This window comes from Takifugu flavidus, chromosome 3 (assembly GCF_003711565.1).
Source record: "Takifugu flavidus isolate HTHZ2018 chromosome 3, ASM371156v2, whole genome shotgun sequence".
Lineage (NCBI taxonomy): Eukaryota > Metazoa > Chordata > Actinopteri > Tetraodontiformes > Tetraodontidae > Takifugu > Takifugu flavidus.
Window position 1 is genome coordinate 12,941,633 of NC_079522.1, and position 25,991 is coordinate 12,967,623.

Sequence of the window (25,991 nt, forward strand, 5' to 3'; positions counted from 1 at the left end):
GTTGGATAGTCTGGAAATGACAAAGCACAATTTGAGCCACATGTAAAAACAAAAACAACCCCCCCCCCCCCCCCCCCCCCCCCACACACCACACACACACACACACAACAAACCCCAAACTATATCTGTTTTCATACAGTCTATACATTTCACATTGAAAAATTAATATTTGTATCCACTTGTATTCAGGTAATCAGCACTAAATAATGAAAGAAAAACACACTAGGATTATTCATGAGCATCCACATTTTCATTCAAACAGTATCTCCATTGTTCCTAAAAAAAAAGTAATTTGTTACTTATTATAAACCTGTAAAAATACAAACATACTGGATAAACTCAGAAAATCAAACATGGCTCCAAAGCAAACACAACAATCACTGACCTTGTAAATTTGTCGATTTTTTTTTTTACCAAAGGAGGAAAAGGTACCATGGACAAAGATTAACTTTACACACACTCAAACACACGCAACCCCCCCCCCCCCCCCCACCACACACACACACACATCAACACACATTTAATGACCGACAAACATCAACACAAATTCAAATACCAAAACACAAATAAAATGTATATGCTACAAAAGAAGTGTTTTCCCAGCGGGAAACCGAAACCGACGTTTTGTAAAGTCTTTTGTCCAGAGTCAAAGGAAAGTAAACATCAGTCACGAAGCTGGTGCGTCACTGCCCATTTTGCTGATAATGTTGACATGCATCAGAGACCTGTTTTTTCTCTGCCATCTCTCCCTGCACACGATGTTGAGGAACGCCACCCTGAACTTGTCCCCTGAGAGGGTGTACAAAGCCAGGTTAAAAAAAGTGTTGAGTCCAGCAAGAGGCCTGGAGAAAATATATGCAGCGTGCACAATGTTGTCCATGCATGGGCTCATTTCCATCTTTCGAGCTTCTATCCTCAACACACGCAAAATGTGATAAGGCATGAAGCAGAGCACGAAAACCACCAGGATCAGCATGGTAACACGGCGGGCTCGAATCCGAGAAGGGCTTTTGGTGTTGGGCCCCTTGGCTAGCTGTTTAACCACACTGATATAGCACATGTAGACCACCACCAGAGGGAGGAGGAATCCGAGCACGGCCAGCAGCCAACTGTACCACCTCACCACGTCCACGGGGATGGTGCTAGCAAAGTCCAAGCATCGGGTCTGGTTCTCTTCCTCTTGCAAGGATATCATCCCCAACATAGGACCGATCTCAGCGGCGGCGATGAGCCAAACCACTGCGCATGCTGTTATTCCCCAAATGCTCTCCTGCACCCGTGCCGCCAGCAAGGGTTTGATCACCACCACGTAGCGGAACACCGCAAAGCAGGTGAGGAAGAGGATGCTCCCGTACAGGTGGAAATGAAAGCTGAAGCGCACAAAGCGGCACATGAAATCTCCAAGTTCCCACATTTCCTGTGTGCTGTAGTAGTAGATGAGAAAGGGCATGCTGAGGACGTAGAGGAGGTCAGTCACTGCCAGGTTGACCATGATGATGCTGCTGCTCTTCCAAGGGCGCAGCTTCATCAGGTAAATACTGATGGAGGTCAGGTTTCCCAGCAGACCCACGACAAGAATGATTCCATAGGTGACCGGTAGGTAAACATTTTTCATGAACAGGACCACACCGGTGCAGTTGCGATCATCAAACATAGTGGCGTCCTGCTGAAAGACACATCTGTCAGATCAATTTCAAAACTGGAGAATCTCCCTTCCCTTCCCTTCCCATGGGAAGCTATACTGCCTGCATTCAAACACTAGCACATGAACATGTAAACACAACAGTTAACGCTGTCCCGAGTCGACTGTCGTCATTGGCAAACATCACTTTCCTGTATGAGCGCACACAGACAGGAAGAACAACCTCACAGATTTAACCTCCTCTTTCACTGTGTTTCCACTCAAAACATCATTAAACTCATCAGAAGGGGAATTTCAATTTTCACAATCGGAAAGACTGAAATGAAGGGAAGAGCTCAATACGAACTGACCAAAGTGAAAATTTGGAGAGAAATGGAAAGAAAGTCCTGATTGGGATGTCAAGACAAGTCCAAGTTGTTTTTCAGACACAACAGAGCTCAGCTGGTTCTCTGGTGAAAATAAGACGAAAGGAAAAAAGAGACGTGAAGGTTGAGAAAAGCCTTTTCTACTCACTTCTTGTGCACCTGTTAGCGCTGCAGCGTCCAGTGTCTCATCTCTGTCTTCATGCCAGTGCCTCTGTCACTCCTCCCACCACTCCCTCTCTTTCGCTTCCAGTCTTTCACAACCTGACCTGTGAAACTTTTTTTTAAATTATTATTTGAAGACACTGCTGAGGATCACTTCCTGGTGGCGGGCTGGAAACGATAAAGCTCAACGAACACTCTCTTCCTCAAGGATCAGGTTTCAAACAAAGCAGGAAAAAAAGTCCAGCAAAATACACCAGAGTTGGATCCCGTCAGGAAAAATACACTCAAGTGCTTAAGAAGTTTATAAGTTTATATCAAGTGTATTTAAGTAGACTTTTAGCTGTTTTCTTCAGGATTTTAGAAGAACAAGATTTTTCAAACATAATATTTTGTTTTCATTCTCATTTAATATATAATGTCATTCTAGTACTGAGAAAGATATTGACTGTCCTAGGAGCAATTAGACTTTAGTAGAAATAGATCTTCTGAGCATCAAAACTAATGAGCTTGAATATTAAATTCAATCATGTTGAAGATTTTGTTGGAGAGAGCACAAATTTCAGAACATCCAGGAAAGAACCAAAACTTCCGTGTTCACAGTCCAAAGTTCCCCCAAATCTAACCCTAACCCTCTCAGCTGCTCTTTGTTTGTCAATGTAGCAAATGAAATCTCACTTTAGCTCCCAGACAATGGAAATAACTGAAAGAAGCGAATGTTAACAAATGTTTATTTTACAAAAGAGGAGCTATAAATGTTGTTAACACAGTTTCAAACATCAGCTTAAATCTTGGTATTTTTGCTTCATCCTTAAAGAGGAGGAAGTGGTTATGGTAAAAGTTACCCTTGAAAAGAAACGTTCAAATACTACTTTACCGCATTGTTTGTGTGTGTGTGTGTGTGTGTGTGTGTGTGTGTGTGTGTGTGTGTGTGTGTGTGAGACAGAGAGAGAGAGAATATGTATGTCAGGGGCTGTGCTACAGTAGGCTACAGTTTGGGCATCCTTGCAGCATTGAGACGCATGGACACGCAGGAGGCGCCTGCAGCGTAACGCAGTTCCCTCAGCATCCCGCTCCATTGTTTCTTATTCTCCTCGTACCTGTCAGGACAGAGCAACGTCACATCAGGGAACCAATCGCACTAACCCCTGAAAAGCCGTTTTCGGGGGGACTTACTGCCAAACGTCAGTGACCTCTGAAGGGGCCACCTCTTTGTTCTCCATCTGAACCATTGCAAAGCCCCCGACAGCATAGAGGGAGCCATCGGTGCTCATCAGGTTGATAGAGCTCCTCTCCTGTGGAAAATCTGTGAACGGCTCCCACCTGAGGAGACACGGACAGATGTTCCAGGTTCTACAGCTTTTTTCCTGTCTCTAAACATGGACGCGGTCGTACTTGTTTGAGGCAAAGTCGTAGGCTTCACAAGAAGCAGTGAGGCCTTCCTCATTGACTCCACCTGCCACTACGATCTTGCCGTTGTGGATGACGGCTCCAAACATGGATCTGGGCGTTTTCATGGCCGCCATCTCCCTCCACTCGGACTGTTTGTGGTTGTAGGCAAACATTTTATTGAGGGCTTTGCTGTGGAGATGAAGGGAGACAGAGTGTCTGAAGAGCTGCCACAAAAGCTGCAGGCCTGCAGTCTCTGATGATAGACCTCTGGCAGCTGCAGGTCTCACCCCAAGGTCACACACACACACACACACACCCACCCACACACACGCACACCCACACACACATTGACTCACTTGTCATCTGTCTTTCCACCGATGCAGTAGACGAGCCCTTTGTGGGAGACGACAGCATGGCCGTGGATCTTCAGAGGAAGCTTTTTGGTCTCGCTCCATTTCAACTTTCTGAATGTACATGATGAACAATTACACAATTTCTTTTAATAAAATGGCTAACTAAACAGGCCTGGGGCAAAAGAACAGATGGCAACACTGACTCGACATCGTAGCACATGACGGTATCCAGAGATTCGCCGGTCTGCAGGTCTTTTCCAGCCACGGCGAACAGCAGGTTCTCACTCTCTCCCATGCTGAAGAGGCATCTCGGGGAAGGCATGGGCGGCAGCGCCACCCAGTCAGACGTGAGTGGATCCAGCTGCGAACATGGCGTGCATCAAAACTTTTTAAACAAAAGTAGAGAAGCAGCCTCTCAGCAGACATTAGCTCAGTTTTTCATAAAACAAAGAGAATGACTCATCATATTGATTATGGGGTAAAAAAATATATCCTTTGTAACCGTGAAAGTGTCTGTGTCTGGCTCTGATGTGCAACATGGGAGACAAAATCTATTCATCGATCGTGGGAGTATACAGAAATAAAAGGTATTGTTTTTTTAATTGTTTTATGCTCTAACATTTTAATTACTTTTCCATTTATCCTTCTTTAGACCCATTTTTGCTTCAAAAACTTTAAATCTATAATAGAGGGAAGATCTGATGCTAACTTCTACAGGCTAATTAGCTATAGTTAAATAAATACTTTAAGAGATACTCACATTTCAAGTCTCTGGACCTTATATATTATAGCAATTAATGTCAATTGCTAGCATGTCTCCATCAAAAATCATTTGAACATAAAGCTGCTGAGACTGTTTAAAACAACCATAAAAGTATTATTAGTTATGTGCATTTATTGTTAATAATGAAAAAGGTTTTTTTTAGCTAGGCCTTAGTAAATGTAGATCTACTGTATATACTGTGCTTTATGATGATGCTGAAAAGCTTTGACATTGGTGAAGAGCAAATGACTGACAATTGCACTTAAAGGCAGCAGCAAAGACTTAATAAAAAAGTTACCACATAGACGTAACACTGCAGGGGAACGTCTTTGTTCTCCTCATCCACAAATAATCCTCCAATGATGAAGAGCTGGTTTCTCTGTGAAACCAGGCTGACGTGGTTTCGAGGCACTTGCTCCGACATGGCCGCCAGGAAGCACTCGTTTTCACCGACGTCATACGCCACCGCTGCTGTGTCATTGATCAACAGCATGAATCTACGCGTGAACATGCCGTGTCTGCGACTGTCATTCAGAAAGCCAGGGAATGGGCTTTCGCCATCCTCGGCTTCCCCCTCCGCCCCTTCCTTCTTTGTTTTCTCTGGAAGTTTCCCCTTGAAGGCATCCCTGACGACCTGGATCATCTTCTGGAGCTCTGGGTTGGATTTGATGGTCTCATTCGTCTCCACGCTGTCTTTGAAGTACTTCTCCGGCAACAGGCGGAAGCGGATGCAGTTGAAAGCGTCCTTTAGGACCTTGATGCGCTCCTTGTCGTGGCGGACCCAGGCCATGACTGCCTCGAACACCAGCTCCTCTTTCTCCACATTCAGCGAGTCTCCGCCGATGACAGCGAACAGTTCATGGGGGGCAAGCTTGAGGAATTCGTCATCTTTGTGGAGGAGCTCAAAACGGTCAGCGATGTAGTTGCGTGCTGCTACGGCGAGCCGTGGACAATTGAGCACCAGGCCCAGTCTGAAAATGGCCATGCAGTTGCCCAGGGACAGCTTCTTCTGCAGGTAGTTGACGCAGACGGTGAAGACGGAGGGGATCTGGAATCTGTTTGCAAGGGCTATTATATCCTGGACGTTGTCATCTGTCAGGTCAATCTCAGCCGAGTAGAGGTATTTAATGATCATGTTCAGGATGGCAGGATTGACATCCTCCAAGACCACCTCCTTGGTGTTTTCCACTTCCTTCCCATCCTCCGTGAAGAAGATCTCCCTGAAGTACGGACTGCAGGCAGCCATGATGAGCCGGTGGCAGGGGAAGCTGCGGTCGCCCACCTTCAGCGTGCAGTCCACCAACTTGTTCTCATTCAGCAGCTCCTTCAGCCCATCCTGGAGCAGGGTACTTTGAAACAGGCGCAGCTCCTCCTTGATGGCGTTGGCGTCCATGGCGAGTCAGGAGGGGAAACAGTGGATGAATGAGGGGATCTGTGGAGAAAGGGCAGAGATGGCGGCCGCTGGTCCTTTTGGCAGTTGGACGTGGCTGGGAAAGGCAGGGCAGCAGAAAAGTTCCCAATGTGAAGACCCTGCAATTTAATCCCACCCCCACGCTAAATATAGCCCCCCCTTACTGCCTGCTCTGGTTGAATCACAGCACAGGCCTTGACTGGAGCAGCTGCTGTCAACTGAAAGAAGCAACTGGCTGCAGATACGCCACCATGATTCAGCTCCAAAAGTGTCACGAGGCCAGCAGTGGGACAATTTAGAGCCATCGCTTATCCGCGTGAATGCTGTCGGATCTGTTACCTACAAAGGGCTAAAAAGGCAACAAAGCATGACTGTCTCCTCAGTGATTCGACTTTCAGAGTGCCTTCGTGTGAAATATTGCCTGGAACATAATAGAAACAGCAATTTTCAGCGGATGAAGCAGAGTCGACTTGTGAATTGAAATCTTGATGTAATGGCAGCGTGTTGTTATTTAACTGAGACCGAGGGACACAAAGACTTTCAGCTAGAAATGGGTCAGACAGGTTGGGGTGCAGCAGCTGTGTGCACAGACAGGTGAGACCAACACTCAATGGCTGTCCACCAATTAACAGTGTTCTGCTGCCCCCCCCCCCCCCCCCCCCCCCATTGGAGGGGACGCGAGGGGAGTTTTAAAGATGCCAGAAATGTTGTTTTAAAATGTGTAAAAGTCGTGATTCAGGGACAGAGTGCGACAAAACAAGGCCAGCGCCAGCATGTCAGGGGAGAAATATGGCCGTACATTGTGAGGTGGTGTTTCTGTGGCCTGAAAAAGCGTGAGGGGTGTCTGTAGTTAGGTAATGTTCCTCCCGTGGGCAGCGCTAAAGATAGATCAGACTCTGCCACTTGTCGAAGAGCGTCTAACATGTAATTTAAGCAGAAGAAGGGACTCCAAAATCCACAGGAGGTGAAGGAGAAAGGGGACTGAAATATGCTGTGCTGGCGCAAATGGTTTTTTTTTATGATAATATTGGAATTGAGGTGAAATTTCTGGAATGAATTATCAAACTCTCAAACACAGCAACATCCTCCAGTTAGAGTTGTTCATGTCACCAGTGTTATTTAAGCTACTCATTACATTTTCACACTGAATTATTGAATACAAAACTTACAAAACTATAGTTTACTGGCACATTTTGAATGGCTATAGTTCATGCTATATTTTCCACAGTGATTTCAAAAGACACCTTTCCAGTTCTCCTTCTTCTCACCAGATCTTTACCATTTAATATCATTTACCCAATGTTATAGTTTAAATCAGATTTATTACAAAATATCTGACATCAAAAGGAAAAAAATCTCCCCAAAAACATAAACAGATACAGTATGGCTTGATGCCCCCCGGACATTTTGGGAAGAAGATTAGGTGTCTGGTTGCTGAACAATGGCGATAAATTATGTTCTTTTACATACCAGTAGGGGTCAGTGTGTGGTTATGTGTCAGTTTTGACATTTCTATTGAAACAATGACGTTAATGACAAAAAAAGACAACAAAAAACATCATATTTGGACTCAGGGAGGAAAAAAGTGATTTAGAAATGCATCAGAATATGCCACAAACGTATCTATGCACCATTCTTTGATATAAACCAAGCATGACATTAGCTAAATGATTTAACTGCTGACAAACCTTATTTGTGCTCTCTTCCTGTGTGTTACTGGCTCCAGTGATAATGACCCTTTTGGGTCGGCAAATAATGTCTCCTGTGTGTTGTTGAGAAACTGGCTGATGGCTGCACACTTTACAAGGCACTACAGTTTTTACTGGACATCCAAAGGAAATAAAATAAAAATGAAGGTATTTCTCAAAGCAACAGGCCTGACATCATGTTACAATAAACCTTACAGGAGGAAGCACAAAGTCAGTCAGTGAACTATGTACATGTTTACATCCACACACGGGTGTGTGAGGCAGAAACTTAATGTGAAACTTTCCTGGAAAAATGGCTGATATTAGCTGCCCATCCTCCTCCAGCAGATGCTTTCTTTCAAACCCCTAGAATAAAAAGCAAATGATGAAGTGAATTCAACAGCATTTTTGAGATTTCAGCACTGAATACTGAGAGTGTACCTGCTGAAATGCTCTTCACACACGTTCTCTTACACTCCTCCTCCGTGTTAAAGCGGTTTTTGTTGCCTTCGCAGCCTCCGTACCAGAATTTCGCACAGGCATTTGCCTGCCTGTCATAGTACCAGTGGATTTCATAGTTCCGACATGGGCCGAGGTCAAAAGGTAAACCACAAAGAGGGTCTGCTGCCACTGGCTCTGGAGGGGGAAAGATGTCAGATGATGAAAGGAAATAAAGTCAGATAACAAAGAAATGCAGAAACCGCGATCAACCTTTGACAGTGCTAATCCCACCTCAGAGTGTCTGAGCTTCACAGGAATCAGATTCTACAAACACATCCATGCTGCATCAAAAATAATTGGCCCTCCTGCTTCACACGTACATGACCTCATTGCTGTGCCTGTCAATCCTAACGCACCTACTGCAACACCAGAGTAAGGACCTTACCGCCAAGTCCGCCTGCTTAAAATCATCAGATTTATCATCTTGAACAGAGAAAAATTACTAAAATCATTGTGCAATCATAAAATAAAAAAATGAATCATGACATGCCTTGAAAACACACAACTTGGTCTACTTAAGTCGTGGTCTGTGGTACACCATGGGTTTTAACCATAAATAACCTCACTTATTTAACTTGACTTTCTAGTGATGACAGTGGTTTCGGTAATTGTCGTGTTGTGGACGCCTGCTGTCTGTGACATAAATACTCCCATTATAGCTGCGTGTGTCTGCATGTGTCGACTCCAACACTGTCAGTATTCAGGTACCTTTGGGAAGAACAGGCCGCGGTTTCGATACATGCTGCACAGATACGCCTGCAGATGATGGGCTTTTATCTTTAGAGGAGGATGAAGATGATGAGGAGGGGTCTTCTGTTGCTGAAGAGTGATCTGGTTTGGTGTCGGAGGTGTGGCGATTAAATGTGTCACCACGCTCTGTCCCCCAGTTTGTGGTCTCGGTGTAAACACGCTGCCCTCCCTCCTACAAGAAAACCAATCATTTCACCTCTTCAGATTGAGGGTTTACTTTTAAAATATTGTGAAATAGCAGGTTCTACGTGTGCGGTGCTGGAGCCTTTGCTGTGCAGAATCGTCTCTATCTGGCCTCTGTTGCTGTGACTGCTGGAGCCAGAATTAATGCTGATCTGACCATCACCCGAGATGTGCTGCTCAGTCACAGGGCGGTATCCATATCCACCAATGGCGTAGTTGCCATTTCTGTTGTCGTTGCTGTTGTAGCCGTTGTTTCCATAGCTGTTGTGGCCATTGGCTACCCGGTTATATATCAGGGCACCGTTCTCATCCTCACAGAACTGGCTGACCAGCTTGGACTCCAGAGCTGAGACAGCATAGAAAAGAATGAACAACTTGCTTTCGGAGTCTGTTCTCCTTCACACAGATATTTTTACTCATCCTTTCGAACAGATTAAACACCCGTGAAAATGTGTGAGACGCAAATTATTTTAGATTGTTTAATGATTGTATTCACTGGGTTTAGCACATTCAAACAGTCGATAGGGGAAAAGTGTGCTTGTTCGCAGTAGCAGTTTAGCATTCCTCTACTATCAGCTAAAAGCTGCTGCAACAGACTATAGCATCATTTAACTAAAAATTGATGTATATTCTTTGCCTAACACATACTATGCTAACTATTAACATTAACCTGTCAGTACTGGCTGTGTTTTGTCAAATAAGCAAAGAAAAAGACTCATGCAGCTCTGTGTCTCCAACCTGGCAGCGTGTTGAAGTCATCGATCAGGAACATGTGTTCCTCATCTGGGTCAGAGGCGATCAGATTCAGCTCTCTCATGAACTCAGCCTGTGTAGCATCCGAGGTGTTCACGATTCCCAGGGCGAACATTTCGATGTTGGCTGCGTGAGCCTCTCTCACAGCTATGTCGAGCTTCACTGGCTCTCGCTTGTCTGTCTGGCCGTCTGTGATCACGATGGCCACCTTGCTAACTCCCAGACGTGCGCTGTAGAAAGCCTCCTGGGTGGCTTTCCGGATGGCAGTGCCAGTATAGGTTCCCTCTCCCATGTAGGGGATGCTCCTGATAGCCTGCTTGATGTCCTGCTTGTTGGAATAGCGGGCCAAGTTGAAGACGAGCTTCACTTCAAGGCTGTATAACACCAAACCAATCCTGGTGGCGTTGCGTCCCACAGTGACCCGGTCCACTAGAGCGTTAACAAAGTCCTTGATGATCTCATAGTTTTCCGGTCCCACACTCTCCGAGCTGTCAATGACAAACACCAGCTCCATTGGCCTCTCTTTGCACTTGATCCCACATCCTGGAATCACAATACATCAATACATTAGATCATTCCGGAAATGTCTGTTTGATGAGTTCCACTTTGTGGAATATGAGCCTGATGATTCACAGATAAGAGCGAAAACTGACATCACAGTTTAATTTTCTGATTAAGACAATAAAGTGGAATAAGATCAGAGCAGGCATTACCACAGATCTCTTTGATCATTCGAATGATGTCCTCTCTCTGGAAAAAAATACACCAAAATCCGTAAGCACAGGAAAAAAAACTCATGAGCAAAACACAAGTTCAAATATCAGAATCAGTGTTTGCATCTTTTCTGTTTTAATATCCCTGTGGCTTCAGGCATGTGTTTGTGTGTGTGTTAATTTTTTATAACCAAACTGAATTCTACATCTTTCAGCACTTCGGAGAGAGAAAACTCACTGTGATGCCTGCTTCACCTTTGACACCAGGTCGACCCTAATACATTAGAGTGATTATTTAACCAGAGATGAAATGATGAAATGAGTTTAATTTTGGTGACACTGATGGACTCACAGGCTGTCCTGGACTTCCGGGGTCTCCCATACCTCCTTTGAAGCCTTTAATCCCCCTCTCCCCTGCCAACCCACGATCACCCTGCCACACAGCAAATATGTGTGCATATCAATACATAAAAACAAAAACAGTGTCTGAAACCCTGTGCTGACTCACTTTAGGTCCAGGAAAACCTTCTCCAGGTAATCCTCGTGGCCCCAGAACCCCCTGTGGTCCTTGTTCACCCTGAAACAAACGCATGCAATAGATGTCCTGTGTGTCCACAAAGGGTAAAAGATGGTTATTGCCTATTAGGGAAAAGAAATGGGGCATACCTTTGATCCCTGAAGTCCTTTTCCTGGTGGCCCCACTGGCCCTGGAGGACCAGGCCTGCCGGTAATACCCTGCGGAGTGCACGCACGCACGCACACACACGCACACACATCACACTGGAATAAACTGTGTCTTGACATCATGTTTGTTGTGCTTGATTTACTAGCATTAGCAGTCTTTACTTAATGTCAGATTTCTGTGTGTCTGTCTGTGTGTGTGTGTGTGTGTGTGTGTGTGTGTGTGTGTGTGTGTGTGTGTGTGTGTGTGTGCTGATGATGATGATGATTATGTTTTAGGACAGTGAGTTCTGAATGTCTGCCAGCAATTTCCTCTTAACATAGATGGAGTTTGAATTCTGTAAACCTGGTCCATGTCCTCATCTTCTCTCAGCTGGCAGCGTCTCTTACATCTCACCTGTTGCCGTGCAACTGTGGCGACACCTCAACCCGATGAACTCTAATCTGAAGGCTTCTAGGAATCTGGATGTCATTTTAGACGACATGTGGGTCTTTGGTTCAGCTTGTTAGGCCGATTGCTTCTCATCAGACACAAATGTCCGCTGAGATTCCCACCTTCTGCCAGCGCATCAGAGCGCTGCCAGGAAAATCGTGACAAATCGAAGTGTAAATAGAGACAGCGGGGCGTCTGTGGCAGGGACCGTAAATAGATTGTCTCTCTCTTAAACAAGCCGAACAAGTCTTACTAAAAAAGTTGCATTTGGATTCCAGTCACTCCATTTTAGGATGTTCTGAGCAATCTGTGGGTCGTTCAGACGCAGCACGTATAAACATTGAGCCCAATAAATGGGTGACAGTGTATTTAGGTGTTTGACTTCAAAGTGCTGTGATTTGTCAAGGTGAATGGTGCCAAATACCAGTGGTCCTTGTAAGCCTTCACCTGGAGGTCCTGGTAGACCAGGCAATCCCCGAGACCCGACATCCCCCTGCAACCAAGGAAAAAAAGATTGTGAGCTGACAGCGTTTCCAATCAGTCAATTTACTGGATGGCTTGTCCTCCAAATACAGTTGTTTTCTGTTGTCAGTTTCCTCAAACAACGGAATAAATGTTTCACCACAAAGTGATACTTGGTTTGGTGCCTGCATGCAAGATGTTGTGCGATTTCTGGATGATTACACTAAACAATCCAGATCAAATAAGGACAGTTTGGTAGTAAATATTTGCACCATCAAACGTTACATTTTATCCCACATTTGTACAGTTAAAGGCTGAGATCTTGATTCTCACTTTTGGCCCAGGAAATCCCACACCCTCAAGGCCGGGTTCTCCTGGAAGTCCCGGCAGACCAGGAGGACCCTAAAGAGGTCAAGACAAGGAAGAATTACGCTGTTTAATGTTTAAAATCAATAAAGAAAGCATTCAACAGGTGAAATATCTGTACAGAATTAGAGGGATTTACAAGGCCAGACCAAGAAATTGCTTTCCTCCTCATTGGAAGAGTTTCAGTTTTTGAAGACATAGGCTTTGATGATAAATATAAAAATGGCTTAATGTGCAAATGTGTACAGTATATTGAGGCACATGTGTCACTGTCTACATCTCTTCCTCACCATGGGGCCAAGGAAGCCGTCACCTTTCAGACCTGCCGGACCTGCGGGGCCTGATTCTCCACGATCACCCTGCAAACAAGCTAGTTGATCATTGGAACTAAAAACAGAAACATCATGGCACTGATCTTCAGGGAAATATCTGAGAGATTTGGGCCAGAAATAAAAAAAGGGCACCACACACCTTTGGGCCAGGAAGTCCATAGCCAGTCTCACCGACTGGACCAGGAAGACCAGATGGGCCAACATCACCCTTGAATATGTGAACAAGTTTTTATCACATCTACAACTGAAAATGTCTTCTCTTGAGAAAAAAGGATTCCCATCGCAGACCACCCAGTGAGTTTATCCTGCCTAAACTTTAGAATGTGGAATGAACAGGACCGGTTACCTTGGGTCCTGCGATGAAGCGGCCTGGTGGTCCAGGTGAACCAACCCTGCCTGGTGCTCCTGGTTCACCCTGATGACAATGGGAGTAAAAAAATCCAGTTTTTTATTTAAGCTGCTTTATTATTCTCAATGCAAAAACACTCAGTAAACTACAGTTGAATGACTCCACCTTTGGTCCGGATGGGCCAGTAATACCAATTGGACCAGTCAGGCCTCGCATTCCTCTTTGTCCTTGGTCACCCTGAAGGATCACATACAGTCAGCAGTAATCAACTCAGACACAGTTCAACCCCTCCAGTTTTTATCCGTACCAGGATGCAGCTTTTTATTTACCTTTTCACCCTGGATACCAATTCCAGGGACCCCCTCCAACCCCCTGGGACCTGAAGAGCCTGTTTCGCCCTAAAGAGCCAAACATCCACATCCACATTATTACATTTAGCAGCAGCATATTGGAGTGAGTGGTCTTGAACGCACCTTTTGCCCAGGAGCTCCGTCCTCACCAGGCAGGCCCGGCAGACCGGACATTCCCGTTGCTCCAGGATCGCCCTGAGGACAGATCCAAGGCTCTGTGACATTTGTAAAATCTGAACACTCTTGGTGCTGTTGTGAGCTATGACTTACTTTAGGTCCAGGATCTCCGGCCCCCCTCTCTCCTGTGGCTCCAGTCTCTCCTGGCAAACCTTGGTCTCCCTGAAAAATAAAACAGCATGAATTCATCAGGACACTCATGTTGATTGTTTGTCATTTGTCAGCACTTGTGAGTGGATGCAGAAACCTTGGGTCCAGGCAGCCCCTCTCCTGGTTGGCCCCTGCTCCCCGGTGGCCCCCTGGGTCCTACTATGCCCTGCAAAAACAGGCGGTTTCACTATAAAATAAATAACTAGTTATCGATGAAAAGTCTGTGTGCTTGTGGGATTTTTCTGTAAACAATGGAACACCAGCAATAACCACTGAAACTCTCAAACATGCCCAATTACAACATTAGGAGATGGGTTCTGTTGTTGACCTACAGCAATTCTACTCTTCTACTCTAACATTAGCACAAAATAGAGAGTTGAGGGAGATGGAAATTTAGTACAAACTTAGGAATTAACTCATTAAAGGCATCAGGTGGATATTTACTCATTTTCAAAGCTGAGAATGTGCAGTTGTTATGGAATCTTCCTGCTTGTCTCTTTATATTTTAATGAGTTGACAGGTGTACAGCAGAGGATTCTGGACCTTTAAGTCATTCTATTAAAGCACTTGCCTTCTCGCCCTGAATGCCTGCTCCTGGGAGGCCAGTGGGACCTGGAAAACCTGGAGGGCCAAAATCCCCCTGCAGGAAAAGAGAAGGTCATGACAACAAGCATCATAAATGATCACTGACAGCAGATGAAGCATCACAAATGAGTCTGTTTTTTAATCTCTTGCATGTAACATTTACTTTAGAGACAAATGTTTAATAGGCCACGGTGGCGGAAAAGTATATTTTGTAGGCATATTTTGAAATGTGAAATATCCCAAGTTTTGGAACCTCCTGTAATATCTGAGAACTGGCAGACTGGAAATGGTTGCAGATTAATCTGCAGGCAGCTGCAGGAAGATGAAGTGCCAGTGCAGAACTAACATTCCTCCATTCTTCATTTTAAAACTGTATCTGCTCTCCTACAATATCCAAGGTCTAACCTTGACTCATCAGCTGCAGACTGCAACCTCCTATAAAATACTACACTGAATGCCTTCAGTGGAAGCGCCTGGCCTTTCCTCACAGCAGCACTGAGGCTTTATCTTCATGTCTACATTTAAACATTTGCACCAACCCTTTTATCCATAACCTCTGCACTCTACCTTGTCTCCTTTGATTCCAATACCTGGCTGTCCTCTGGCCCCACGCGGCCCGTCTAAACCTCGTTCTCCCTGAAAAGATGGACAAAAAATATTACGTTTTGTGTGCTGACATGGGGGATGGGAGGGAAAAAAATGAAGTTAAAAACAATAAGGTAATACATTTTATAACATTCTTCCACTGTATGGAAAAAGTAATGATTTATATTTGGATTCTACTATCGTTTACATTCTGCTCAATAGTGAGCAGCAGTTGGCACTGTAGTGAATAATAATAAGAATGATAAATCAATTCTGTGACTGCTGAAGCATACAGGAGCGTGTGGGAAACTTTACCTCAGCATAATGCCTCAACTCACAGGGACCCGCAATTTGGCAGGTAACTTAATTTTTTAAATTTGGAAACACAACCACTATCATCAGCACCCAGAGCCCAGAAAACCAGTTTATGCTTCATGATAGTGCAAAGAATGAGCTGGTTGATGTATGACATGTTTTCCATAACGATGTTTCTCGCAATCTTCTAATACTTTTATGATATATTAATCTGGTGCTTTCAAAAATCAGCTAATCACCTCAGATGATTATTTTTTTGTGTCACACTTGCAGGTTAAATCACACCACCTGCTCTGTGGTCTTTAGAGGGACACCCACTCATCCCTGGCTGAGGTGAAAGCCTGAAGCATGTTCATAGTTACATACTTGGTGTGTCAGAAAACAGGAAAAAGCACCAGTTATCACCCCAACAGTTTGGGTCACTACTGGAAGGGCAAGGGTCTGCACTCCATCACTACTGAGCAAAAGAACAATGGAACGGAGTGCAGCACAGCTCCCTCGTTTCTGGTGTCATGCGAGGGGCAACACCAGATAGTGCCCCGCTATGATTTGCATTCCCCTCGGTGATCTCTCAGTCTTGGCACCAACGCCGAGGTGATAATGATATGGGGGGAAAAAAGGTAATGTTGCTGCTTCTGTGAATCACAAGCATGTCCAGACCCGTCAGGTGAGGAACGCATAAGAACAGGAACACCATCTGCAAGTTTGTGGTCAAATCTAGCAAGGAAAACGAAAAGTAGCACCCCCTGAGGCCAATCTCCGTTGCTGGAAAATACACCTCCTCTTGCTCTGGAGTTAAAAGAGGTAGCTGTTATCTCAGAATGTGGATGAGGTAATAAATCAGACGACCCAGGAAGAGTGTGATCCTCAGATAAATTATGGTGACGACACGTCCTGCTGGAAAACGCTCCGCTACCTGTTGGGATTTATCAAAGCAACAAAAACTGCAATTTGCAAGGAGGCCATGAAGCCACAATAACACCAAGTGCATGGGTGCTGATGTGGAGAAGCCCCAGTTCCCTCCTGTCAGCAGCTCCTTCTCCAGCACACACCTCACATCTGGCCGCAGAACCTCTGTGTGGAGGAGAAATGAATGAACCTCTTGTGTCCACCTACAGCGTGGATGTGTTTTTCTACATGTGTCTGTACTTCCGAAGCAGGGACAGATGCCAGGACACATTCATTTTCCCCTTCCTCTGTGAATCACTTACTCCGTCATACTCCTGCCTGTTTTCCTGCTTTATCTCTGCAGCCTCGTGTCTGCTATCGAGCACAATCAGTGGGCCCGATCACATTATGACGGAAAAAGAGCCATGCTGAAATGCTGCATGCAGTTTTATTGCACCTATGCTTTGCCTTATCGTGTGTCTTTAAAGCATATATGTTGTCCATTTCCTGTCATTATGTTTGAAGTCCAGAGTTGGTTTAAGTACAGGTCAGTAGACAGACATCTGGTTAATTTATAGATTTCAGCCAGTTCAGGTAAACATGTTTACCTACAGAGGTGCAGACATAAAAACATCTAACTCACCTTTGGTCCTGGCAGACCTTCTCCCATTTGTCCTCTCTCTCCTTGGATACCCTGTGGCCCCTGAGGTCCCTGAATATAATCAAATGAATGAAAACTCTATCTAAAAGGAAAAACAACTCCTCTAAACCAAACCCTTTTGACAGCCGTTAAAGCTTAGCAGGCCTGCCGAGGCCGATCAGATTGGCTTGGCCTCAGTAAGGTTCTGGCGCAAGCGCTCTTCATTATGTTGGACCGATTTATTTAGTAGTTTAAAAACTCTATTACAAGCAGACATCCATAATCTAGAAACAAAACTGTAAGGTGTTAAGTAAAAGCTAAATGCAAAGTTCAACATGGGCTACATTCTTCTGATCTCATCAGTTGTGCGTGATGTTTCTTACTGGAGGTCCTGGCTCGCCAATTCCCTGAGGGCCCGGCGGCCCCAGCTGCCCCTGAATGCCAACATTACCCTGTCGAATGGGACAGAGGAATGAGTTCAGGGACAAGGTGATGCACATATATTTTGGTGACTTCTCTTTCCATGGTGACAAGCGCTACCTTGGGCCCTGGAAGGCCAATTCCTGTTTCTCCTTGAATTCCAGGTGGCCCAGGAAGTCCCCTTTCTCCCTATAAAACAAACACACCGAGTTTAAACCATCTGTTTTACTGCAGACATCAGTATATGCTGCATATGTCTCCCAATGAAGTTTATGGTGGAGTCCCTCCCAGATCACATTTAAACACGTGTTTTCACAATATGTATTATTTAACTGCATTTAAAGTGTTCGTAAATACACACTATGGGATACCTGCATGCCCTCAGTCAGGATTTTATTAGTAAAAAAGCAATTATTCTCTTGGAGGCTGTAAATCACTTTCATATTTTTCAGCAGCAGGGGATGGTAAAGGCATGAGGAGGGCGTGAAAAATTTCCAAGGTACATACCGGCACCCCCCCCACCATCCCTTCTTTCTTGCCCATACAGGCAGGTTGGAGCAAAGTCTGAAGCCAGACATTAGTCTGCTATTCAGGTGATGTGGGGCGACAGCCAGACAATCAACAAGAACATTCTTCCAGAATAAGCAAAATAATTAAGGAGGGAGCCCCTGATGAGGAGCGAGAGCTTGTGGCTGAATTAGGAGCTGTTTAATGCAGAAAAGGAAAAACAGGCTGACGATAGCGTGATCTCTGTCACCTCATGCGTTTGTGCTGCTTGTTATACCATTATTGCTTTTATGGTTGAATCTTATATACATTATAGGTGTTTTGATGGATCTGAAAAGATGGATATAAAATAAACTTTATCTAAACGAAACACAACTTAAATTGACTGATTTCTTTAATGCACACATCTGTCTTTGGAGAAAAAGACTACAAAATGAATTCCAATATATGTATCCACCAAAACAGGAACCATAGTGAAGAGCCTGAGTTGATGTAGGACAGAGAAAGAAGAGAACTATACGTACCTTTCTACCCATTGGACCCTCAGGTCCGATATCACCAGCTGGGCCAGGTAAACCCTGAATTGTAAATGAGTGTCACATGTGTGCAAAACAGCGTTATTGATGGAGAAACACATGGAAAACAAAGCCGGACCTTCAGAGACGCATAAAAAGTGCTCTCTTTTAAATATACATTAATCATTAAACTGTTTTGTTTTATATGTACCATTGGTGTCTCAGTGGCAACAAAGGAGTGGGAGTTTACCTGAAGTCCACGATTTCCGCTTGGACCAAAAGGACCTTCAGGGCCCTAAAATGCAAATAAAATTCTTCTTCATCTAATAGAGAGTACATTTTATTGTCAGGGAAAACACAACTGTTTCAAGTCTGTAAAATACTTGAAATAGCAACTTACTCTGTCTCCTTTAATTCCAGGTGTTCCACACTCCCCTCTCTCTCCCTGTAAGAGAACAAAGCATCCGTGCCACCTTACCATGTCATTAATCTTTAGAATTGCGCAGTTAAAATGATCATCCCCTTCCTGAGGAACAGATTTTCTTGGAACAGACTCAGAAAAAGAAATTTTCATGAAATCTCAAAAGAAAAGTTGACACAAACTGCTGAAACACGTGCACCAATTTGCTCAGCATGTTCCATTTCCAGGACAGTCTAACCCTCGTGCACATACGTCTGATTTTGAGAGATGTGAAAAGGTTTTGGCAAACAGGAGGAACATTAATAAAATATAAACACTACCTTCTCTCCGTTGTATCCCGATTTCCCCTGAGTGAACGAAAGACTTGTTAATGCAGAAGGCACCTCAAGATATTAACAAGGTTTGATTCTTTTCATGCTTGTCAGGTTTGACCTCGGCCACCCTCAGAGGCCCTCAGCTCACCTCTGCTCCATCACGACCTGGTTGGCCGCTCACTCCCACTTCGCCCTATGAAAAAAATATGGATAGATATATTTCTTGTCAGCAAAAGCCACTTTAAATTTGAATGGTAGAATTTGGAGTTAGGAGGTTTCAGCAGAAATCACCTTCTGTCCTTTCAGACCGGGGCTTCCATCTTCTCCCGCTCGCCCCTTCTTGCCCTGTAGAAAAGTCAAAGACACCACATTAGGTAGGAAAAGAGAGTGAGGAGACAGTGAGTCTTTTCTCCTGAGCTTTAGGGAAAGGCTTTGTGAGATTAATGGATCGTCCGCACGAAATCATTGATGCATGCAACAAGTTGAGCTACAGAAGAGCCAGCAGGGCTCAACAACATGCAGCAGGATGCTAACAGATACTGAATTGAACATGTCCTGCTCTCACAAGATGTGCAAGTCTAACTAAAACAATGAGAACTTGCATACTTCAAATAAATCAATGACAGGATTTTAAACTAAAATTAGCTCAGATTTGTTGTGACGAAATCAAATGATTCACAATTCCAACAATAACTAAAAATAGAAATGAATAAACTTTCTACAAATCCAATATGCCGCCACTTAAGTATAATGATGAACACTTTTGTAGAGAAAACTGATCAGCAGAAGACAGAAAAGAAGAGACAGATTTAACTGCAGGTATTTGTTCTCATTAATGTGTGGCTATACGTTAAAGCGGCACAGAAAAAAGGAAGCTGTCTGACAAAACAAAATGGTAATTAATTGGTCTTTGATATGATAATACCCTGATTTCATGACCTTCAAACAGAGAGGGTTAACTGTTTCCCATGTTTATTATGCTAAGCTAATTGTCTGCTGGCACCAGATCAGAGTCTTATAGATTCACTCACATGAAACGTGTGCTGAAATGTGTTCATTATAGAATGTTTGAGGTACTGGGAGGCAGATTTAGTTAGCTCAGGATATGCCGTTTAACCTCTTTCCAGTTATTTAACAACATAAATATGTGCTGTGCAGGAAGAAAGTGGGATCGATGTATTGACCCAACAGACAACCAATGAATGAGCCCAGTTTTAATCATAAAGGTTACTCTTTGAAGTGCCGCTAGAGCAATTGTTCTTTCAATCTTTGCAGTACGTCATGCTAAGATAAGCTAGTCGACTGATTGTCCACAGATGTGAGATTGGTATCAATCACCTCATCCAAGTCTTTAAAAAGGCGAAAATATCCCCTCTTTTTTATTGTTCTTATTCCACCATGTGGGAGGAACTCTCAGATGTTCAGCAGCTGGAAATTAACAGTGCAGCTGGACATTTAGGATTTATTTTTAATCCTTGAGAATCTACACAGACAATCCTTGCCAGTAAAACTTCCATCAATATGTTCTGCAAAGCCATCGTACAAGTTTGCAATGACCTGCGTAGCCTCAAGAAAGCTCTGTGTTTGAATTCTTAATGTAAGTCATTGGGGATTTTAAGTCAAATCATCTCTGTGTGTGTGTGAGGGCTTCAATGAACATTCCCGCTCTGTTTTTAATGCAAGTGCTTTCAAAATGTGCATGTTTATATCTTTCAAGTATTTCCCCATCTGTTTGTCCCTGCCTGCTCTCAACAGTCTGTGCCTGCCACTTGTTATGTGAAACAGCTTTTGTTCATAGCATTTGGTTTAACGGGGTAATTACTCACTTTTCATCCTGTAGGAAATACATCAAAGCCAAGGTGTTTTGTCTAATTGTGCCTGTCTTTTTCCGTGTAAGAAAAGCAGCATTCCGATCATGATACTGTCAAAAACACAAGATCTTATCCACTCATGTGGCTCTACTAACTTTTTAGGCCTGTTTTCTGTTGACTTATTGAGGGATCTAAGGGTCTCACTCTCTTTATTCATGCTGCTGCAGGGAAACAACAGGAAAACCACACAATTGCCCCCACAGCCACTTAACTCCTAACCACTATTCTACAGATGACTGGAGATTAAAAGGATGTAACCATGCTAGTATTGCTGAAAGGACATTTAGCATATAAAAAGAATAATTCTATAGTTCAACATTGGAATACTTACAGGAGGCCCAATAGGGCCCTTTTCTCCTTTATCACAACCACATTTGGTCTGGGCTAAAGGACACTTCAAAGACAGAAAGAGTCAAAGTGAGATGACAACAAAAGGGGCATGAGTCAAAAAATATGGAAAAAAGAGTAGTTTGGAGACTCACCCCTTCATCCGCCGCTGCTGTCTGTGGAAGAGGAGGCACAAGAATATCAGAATGTCGGCAAATTTATTTCCTATGCTGCAAATGCCCCACACCCACAGTGAGAACAGAGTCTGAAACACTGGAACCATCCAAAAATACCCGAGTTGTGACACGAGCAGTCTCATATCCCGCTCTTCCCATATGTTAGCACAGTTCCATAAAGTAAAGCACCTTCTGTGCAAAATGAGGAATGTTTAGAACTCCACTGATTGCACAGACAAACCTACAGTACAGCTCAGGAAGAGGCTATTTTTGCAGCTGCTCATGACACACACACATGCAGGATTAAAAACACAACATGTCTGTGGAGTGCAGGCTGCAGCAGTCCGTCAGTTATAAAATGAAATGTCCCCTTATGGATACGTATCACCTGTGTCAACAGTAGTTCTGGTTGACTGACGTAGCGTGCATGTCTGTTTTTACTGTCTTCCTGCTCTTTCTGTAGCCGATATCTTCCCACTTAAAGACAGTTTTACTGTCTGGTGGTGCGGCTTTTCAAGAAATCTTCAGACATATAAAGCTTCACGTTTTCAGATATCTAAACCTGCTTTCTGGTTTAGAGACGGCAGTGGAGTTGTTGCTATGGCAGCAGTAGCAGGTGTAAGAAGTTGACCAAGGGAAGAAATGATTGTAGCAGGAGGTGTCAAAGACAGCAGCGTTACAGCTCCAGCAGATTTATCATAAATGTGGCTGTTTTTTTTTAAACTCACAATCTCCTTGATGACTTTTTCCACGATTCCTTCGTCCTGCAGGTTGTGAAGGTAGTGGGAAGCAGGGGAGCTAGCAATCAGCCGCAGCTGAGCTATATTTCCAGGCTCGTTGGCTTCGGGAGTGATGCCGATGGCGAAGAATCGGACACCTTGGTTTTTGGCATTAGCAACAGCGGAAAATATATCTGGGTTCCTTGGGTGCGAGACACCATCAAAGAGCAGAATGGCGACCTTGATGCTGCTGAGAGGCGACTCCTCCAGGTAGATACGGGTGAGGTTGGTGATGGCGTAGGTTGTGTAGGTGCCATGGCCAATATAGACCATGGGGGCAATCCGTGCTTTGAAATCATCAGCGCCCTTCCACTGGTTGAAGGTCTGCTCTATGATGACATGGCTGCTGTACTGAAGGAGGGCGGCGCGGGAGACGAGCCCCCGGCCCGTTTGCAGCCGGAGGCCCTGCAGCCGGTCCATCACGTCGGTGGCAAAGCGTTTCTCCTGAGCATGGTTGTCCTTGGCGCTCTCCGAGCTGTCAATCAAAAAGGCCAACTCCAAACTGCAATCTTCTGCCCCAAACACTGGAAGAATTTAACAAAGTGAGAAATAAACTACTGTTTGCCTGAAGTTCTCAATGCCGCTACACAAGTAGTAACAGCATTACTAAAACTGGACTGGATCGGGGGGTAAACTGGTGATCATTGCTTCATATTGACGAGCAGCATACAAATAGTAACATTAATCTCCTCCGGTGCGCAGACTTCTGTTAATGTTTAAACTCTGACATTTTCAATTACAGTGGTTTTGGCTTCACAACAAACCTGTGACAAGCCAAACCACCAAGCCAGTAGCGTTATGGATTCTCACCGTGGGCATGCATTCATTTGTCTTTTTCAATCAAGATAAATAATTCAGCGTTTACCGACTGCCCAGGCTGGCGAAGGTGTGAGATTTCTTTTCCCGATCACTTTAACAAACCTGATGTAGTTCTTCATTTTAGAGGAGATAAACTTAACTCGCTGGGTCAAATCTCAGCAGTGGAAGGATGTCACAGATCTGGCACGGTCTCTAGAAAGAGCTCATTAATCTTTACAGACAGAATGTGCCCGAGGATGCCAGACGCTGTGTGAATTAAATATTCAGGTAACACCACAGGAGTGATGGAGACGGATAGCCGAGGTCCTGTATGATCAATCCAAGAGGACTGCATCCTCCACTACATGTTGAGTTTCATACACTTTCGTGTATAATAGCCAAAGTTATGAAAAATGTCTACAATCTTACGTATTCTTGCCCACATCTCCGATAATACAACTGTTTCAACTTACATTTGCCATTTTGTGCAATGGCATTGGATGGCAGCTGTCTGTTCCTCTTCCTGATCCTCTCCTCATGTTCTTCTCCAAACTCCTGTGCCCAAAGACCTCGAAGTCCCCACAGAAGCAGGAGCCACTGCAGAGATGGGACCATGGCTTACCTGAGAGAAGAAGGCAGATGGATAAAAAAAAATCCAGACGGGCCCTCACATTTAAATTTCTAATAAAAAAAAAAGTCACATTGACAAAACAAGCCTTAACATGATTGTGTTGGCCTGACTGACACGTGCGTGACTTACAGAGTTGCTGACTTATCTCTCTAGAGCTCCAGTAAGTGTGCAGCTCTACAAAACTCCCCAGGCACGTTTAAAAGAGGCTCGTCATTCAGAGACGGCACGGTCCCATGACCTGAGCATCAAAATGAGGGCTGGCATCTGCAAATCAAACATAAATCCATAGTCCAGCTCTCAAGAAAGGACAAGAAATTAGGCCATTCTGAACTCTCAATAAGTGAAGAAAGGCTCAGCCCCTTTTTAAAAATTCACTCCCATTTGGGGCGAACATGGGAGGGGTGACACAACAGCAAGTGCCTTCTCCAACTTTTTGCTACAATGACTGACATTTTAACTCAGGAGGGGATGTTACTTATTGTGCTATTAAGTTTGATCTTTATTTCAAATTCTGCTCAACTAGCAGAAGAAGAACGCTGAAGGTTGCTTATTTACCACGCTGCATAGTCCTGACGGTCCCGTGTGGTCATGGAATATCCCTGAAAACCTGCTACATTCTTTCCTTTTGAACAACTAGAGGCCTCACCCTTGTAGTTATTCAGAAAGAACTTCATACCTGCAGGCGACATAACCCGCAAAATCCGTGCACAATGAATGTCATGTTAAAACACAGAGAAAGCCTTGATTAGTCTTTCCTTCAGCAAACATGGTAAACACTGTTTTTCCGGGCTGAAAAACAAATGTCATGTGTAGCATATGGGTAATTTATGTTGTCAAAAGAGCATTAAAATTGGTAATATACATCCAGTAAACACAATCCATTAATAACACTCACTCACTCACACACACACACCCACACCCACGCACGCAGAGTCGGGCCTGAATATGCATGCTTTCACATTTAACAGAAAGCACGATAACCTCATCACTTGTTTAATCACACAATGGACAGAATGTTTAAAACCGGGATACAGCACACTTAAAAAAATGTGATGCGCCTTATAGCGCTAGAAAGGAAGCTGGAACTACATATTTTTACGTTCCAGTTACAGAACTGTGCTCCAAATAGGAGCAGTTTGTGGAAACTAAATAGTTGATGCTCATTCCTTGAGTTTATATATAATTAAATATTGTCTTGACAGGAGAAGCACAGGGGACACAGACGCACACACACAAATCACATTAGTAAAATACAGGACACGGCACCTCTACTTCCTGTTTAATTTACTGAGAAAATAGTGTGTGCTGTGGGTGAATAAAGCAAGATTGACACTTTATTTTGGGACATAGTAGAAAGCCACCACTTACGCCTGTGGTGCATCATTGCTGTGACTTTTGCTTGAACAGTCCTTCTACATGAAACTGTGACTTCCCCTGATGTGAAAAAGGTGTGATCCTCTTCAGGTGTTTGCTGATGAGCTGAATCTACCAGTGCTAGATGGAATTGTACATTCAATGGCTGCTTGACCTGCAGAGGTCAGCTTTGTAGTGAGCAACACAAAATGTCAGGAGATCTCTGACATGATTAGGCTTTGCCCTCTGAGGACGTCACCTATAAGTGGATGCAAACATCAATTTTGAATTCAGGTTGAGTGCTGCATTTGTCTCAAGCATCATGACCTCAGTTTCTTCACCTTTTGGGCACCTTGAATAAAAACAAGTCTCACACTGAGCATGCTGGAAATATTCACCTGTCAAAATATGTGATTAGTGGGATTATGCACAGGCGTGGCATTTATTTGGAATTGTTAGCATTTGCAAAGGTTACTGTTGTGTTTTCAAGCACAGCGAAGGTTCAAAAGATTACTCTGTGATACAGCTCGCCAGGCTTCTCTAATGACAGATGACGCCAGTGGAAAGCTCGCTGGCATCTGCAGCATCGGGTGCTGCTGAGGAACATGTTCCTTCCTGCATCGCCTGGTCTGCTGGAAAGCCTCATCATGAAGTTGCCGAAACAAAAGCCACAACCTCCCAAACACGCAGGAAAAGGCACTAGTCAGGGCTGCCAGGATTTCTGAGCTCGATTTCCTGAAGAAAAAAATCAATAAATGGCATCAAGTGTCTCGAGGTGTTGACAGACTTTGCCAACTCCAACATGTAAGTGTAATAATCCAGTGATAGAGACCTCTACAGCCTACACAAGGGACCCTCAGTTGTCATTCAACAGACTTTACATTTAGATGTGC

General features: G+C 44.2%; 3 protein-coding genes across 4 annotated transcripts; all 3 read right to left on the reverse strand.

Moving 5' to 3' along the window:
- Positions 1–99: 99 nt before the first annotated feature.
- On the reverse strand, positions 100–2,378 carry LOC130522884 (2-oxoglutarate receptor 1-like). 2 transcript variants are annotated; one of them, XM_057027687.1, is made up of 2 exons: positions 2,156–2,378; positions 100–1,666 (listed from the first exon to the last, which is right to left on the reverse strand). In XM_057027687.1, exon 2 carries the CDS (start codon positions 1,652–1,654, stop codon positions 668–670), a length of 987 nt encoding a protein of 328 aa, XP_056883667.1. In that variant the 5' UTR covers positions 1,655–1,666; positions 2,156–2,378; the 3' UTR covers positions 100–667. The 2 variants fall into 2 exon arrangements, with proteins under 2 accessions (XP_056883667.1, XP_056883668.1); XM_057027688.1 differs by having other exon boundaries at positions 100–1,663; positions 2,156–2,377.
- A 502-nt stretch (positions 2,379–2,880) lies between these two features.
- Positions 2,881–6,183, reverse strand: LOC130522883 (kelch-like protein 41b). The gene is made up of 6 exons (XM_057027686.1): positions 4,973–6,183; positions 4,115–4,272; positions 3,915–4,022; positions 3,562–3,747; positions 3,343–3,489; positions 2,881–3,266 (listed from the first exon to the last, which is right to left on the reverse strand). Exons 1-6 carry the CDS (start codon positions 6,065–6,067, stop codon positions 3,155–3,157), a joined length of 1,806 nt encoding a protein of 601 aa, XP_056883666.1. The 5' UTR covers positions 6,068–6,183; the 3' UTR covers positions 2,881–3,154.
- A 1,160-nt stretch (positions 6,184–7,343) lies between these two features.
- On the reverse strand, positions 7,344–24,100 carry LOC130522882 (collagen alpha-1(XXVIII) chain-like). The gene is made up of 36 exons (XM_057027685.1): positions 23,875–24,100; positions 23,588–23,736; positions 22,266–22,840; positions 21,517–21,537; positions 21,366–21,428; positions 19,455–19,508; positions 19,312–19,356; positions 19,170–19,196; positions 18,829–18,873; positions 18,679–18,723; positions 18,438–18,491; positions 17,527–17,595; positions 17,370–17,438; positions 16,990–17,058; positions 15,126–15,194; positions 14,545–14,613; positions 14,071–14,139; positions 13,917–13,985; positions 13,770–13,841; positions 13,626–13,694; positions 13,462–13,533; positions 13,294–13,362; positions 13,087–13,155; positions 12,906–12,974; positions 12,583–12,651; positions 12,212–12,280; positions 11,340–11,408; positions 11,182–11,250; positions 11,026–11,106; positions 10,912–10,947; positions 10,674–10,710; positions 9,946–10,503; positions 9,273–9,553; positions 8,983–9,196; positions 8,215–8,409; positions 7,344–8,139 (listed from the first exon to the last, which is right to left on the reverse strand). Exons 2-36 carry the CDS (start codon positions 23,727–23,729, stop codon positions 8,132–8,134), a joined length of 3,660 nt encoding a protein of 1,219 aa, XP_056883665.1. The 5' UTR covers positions 23,730–23,736; positions 23,875–24,100; the 3' UTR covers positions 7,344–8,131.
- Between the last annotated feature and the right edge of the window lie 1,891 nt (positions 24,101–25,991).

What these genes read in the sequence shown, in the direction of transcription:
- LOC130522884 (XM_057027687.1), bottom strand. Translation starts at nt 1,654, where the DNA reads ATGTTTGATGATCGCAACTGCACCGGTGTGGTCCTGTTCATGAAAAAT.
- LOC130522882 (XM_057027685.1), bottom strand. Translation starts at nt 23,729, where the DNA reads ATGGTCCCATCTCTGCAGTGGCTCCTGCTTCTGTGGGGACTTCGAGGT. An exon ending in AGGGGCTGCCTGGACCCAAG is followed by an intron (nt 13,986 to 14,070) that starts GTTTCTGCATCC and finishes TTTATTTTTCAG; the next exon opens with GGAGACCAAGGTTTGCCAGG. An exon ending in AAGGTTTTCCTGGACCTAAA is followed by an intron (nt 11,107 to 11,181) that starts GTGAGTCAGCAC and finishes GCTGTGTGGCAG; the next exon opens with GGTGATCGTGGGTTGGCAGG.
- LOC130522883 (XM_057027686.1), bottom strand. Translation starts at nt 6,067, where the DNA reads ATGGACGCCAACGCCATCAAGGAGGAGCTGCGCCTGTTTCAAAGTACC. An exon ending in TACGACTTTGCCTCAAACAA is followed by an intron (nt 3,490 to 3,561) that starts GTACGACCGCGT and finishes GTGTCTCCTCAG; the next exon opens with GTGGGAGCCGTTCACAGATT. An exon ending in GAGGTCACTGACGTTTGGCA is followed by an intron (nt 3,267 to 3,342) that starts GTAAGTCCCCCC and finishes CTGTCCTGACAG; the next exon opens with GTACGAGGAGAATAAGAAAC.